Here is a 1917-nt window from a genome sequence, read left to right as displayed (position 1 = left end):
GGGGGGGGTGATATTAAGTACAGAGATATTTATGGAGCGCTATTGTAGTAATCATGATAACGACCTCCCTGATTCGTATCTTTTCTCATTTCAGCAGGTGAGTCCTGAGGGCAGCACCAGAACGACCAGTCAGTCCAACCTCGCGGTCAAAGGTAAGTGAAGAATGTTTTTTTTAATGTTACATCCAGCTTATAATGTTCATGTTATGTGTTTCTCTTTCTTCATTTCTTTCTTTTTTTACCTCATTAGTGAGACCAAACCAAAACAATGGTTGTTTTTGTTTGGTCATACGTATTGTTTGTTGTCCGGAGTACCTGTGTCTGTTCAGAACTGATTTCTTTTGTTTCTGTCCTAATGAAAATGTTGGCCCAAGTTGGTCCTTCATGGCTCGCTTTTTGCCTTGAATTATTTACGGTTTCTTTGTTACGCTTTTCCTCACTGGCTTGTCCTCAGTATGACCCGTGGGCAATGGTGATGCATGCCAAGTCTTTCCCATTATCGCTCTTTTCTTGCTGTATAATATCTTTTTTTCCGCGTTGACCCCCCCAGCGACAGTGTGCATGTGTGTTACATCTATCGCTCGCCGCTCGCTTGGTAAATATTTTTCTCCCCCCTTTTTTTTTTCTTCCAAGGGATAGGTCATACATTGTTGTTAGATCTTCACATTCAAATCCCTCTGCTATCGATTCTACGGACGTGGTCGTGACTTTTTAAAATCGCGACACTGAGTCCCCTGCTTTTTGTGCAGCTACCTGAATTTCTTAAGCTGCCTTCGATTTATTGTAAGTGACGTAAGGTACTGGATCATTTTACAGTTATTTTTGACGTGCCGTCTGTTCTACAACATTAACTACGTAAGTTCCCATCGCGAGCAGTATGCCATGCAACATGACTGTAAGATGCCCCCCCCCTCTCTCTCTCTCCCTCTCTCCCTCTCTCTCTTTTCTTTTCCTCCCTCTCCCCTTTCCCCTCCCTCTCTCCTCCCTCTCGCTGTCTTTCGTCTTTACCTTTTATGTATTGTCGATACAGAAACTCAGCCTCATGTTCCCTTTATTCAGTTCTCTTTTATTTAGTCTTTTTTTCTCTTGCATTAAATGTTCGCATGTATTCTCTCATGTGTTTCAATGGTTACTGAAGTTATTTTAACCAAGGTATATGGAACGACACTTCCGCCTATGTGGCCTTTGTTCTTGCCCCGGTATTGTATCTGGCTCGTCGAAAGCAGACATAAAAGATTTAATTTACTCTGACCATGAACTACAATGTTAGAACTCAAGCCGGGCACTTAAATATTCAGAAGAAAGTAGCAACAAAGACTGGGAAACATGTCAGCGACCGACCTGTTGTTTCCGTATTCCTGCCATGTCCTGGGAACGAGCTTCTCATCTCCCCTACCTATCAGGCGGCGCCAAGAAGCAGCAAAGACTGCATTTGATAAGAGTCCCTCTGCATTCACCAATGCATTTGCCGTCTGAAAATGTCAGGAATTTCGTTCGCTTGAAAGACTGGGTCCGCCGTGTCTCAGTGCTTACGGGTCAGGTAGATTTGACGTTTGATTGTTGTTGCAAATGTTTGTTTTGAGACCAGTCCAAGAGGGCCCCCGGTGCCAGGGCTGTGATAGAAGTGTGCGAGATCGGCGGTCGTGGGAAATACAGGTCCGGACAAGGGTTTTATGTTGCTGTTGGCTTCTGCGCTCTATCGAGAGAACGTTACCCCCTCTTTGTTGCGTGTAGATTTGTGGCCTCGGGGTGACACCGGTTACTATAAACAGTTATTATCGAAGTAGGACAGAGAATGGGAGGATCTCTGAATCTCGGACAGACGTGGAAATTCCGTAAATTCGCTCTAACCACTTAAAGTGGCGAAGTGTGTGTGTGTGTGTGTGTGTGTGTGTGTGTGTGTGTGTGTGTGTGTGTG

The 1917-nt window shown here is 44.5% G+C and overlaps 1 protein-coding gene across 1 annotated transcript in view; it reads left to right on the top strand.

The window, feature by feature from the left end:
- The window catches only part of LOC101853422, a 6917-nt gene that overhangs the window by 2931 nt on the left and 2069 nt on the right, over positions 1-1917 (top strand). The window contains exon 2 of the mRNA XM_013081343.1: positions 95-152. Coding sequence (XP_012936797.1) covers positions 95-152 — 58 coding nt within the window. The remainder of the gene's footprint in view (positions 1-94; positions 153-1917) is intronic.

The sequence above is a fragment of the Aplysia californica genome, unplaced genomic scaffold (genome assembly GCF_000002075.1).
Source record: "Aplysia californica isolate F4 #8 unplaced genomic scaffold, AplCal3.0 scaffold00006, whole genome shotgun sequence".
Lineage (NCBI taxonomy): Eukaryota > Metazoa > Mollusca > Gastropoda > Aplysiida > Aplysiidae > Aplysia > Aplysia californica.
The sequence above is the reverse complement of the archived record's forward strand: the minus strand, read 5'-3'. Positions and strand labels throughout refer to the sequence as shown.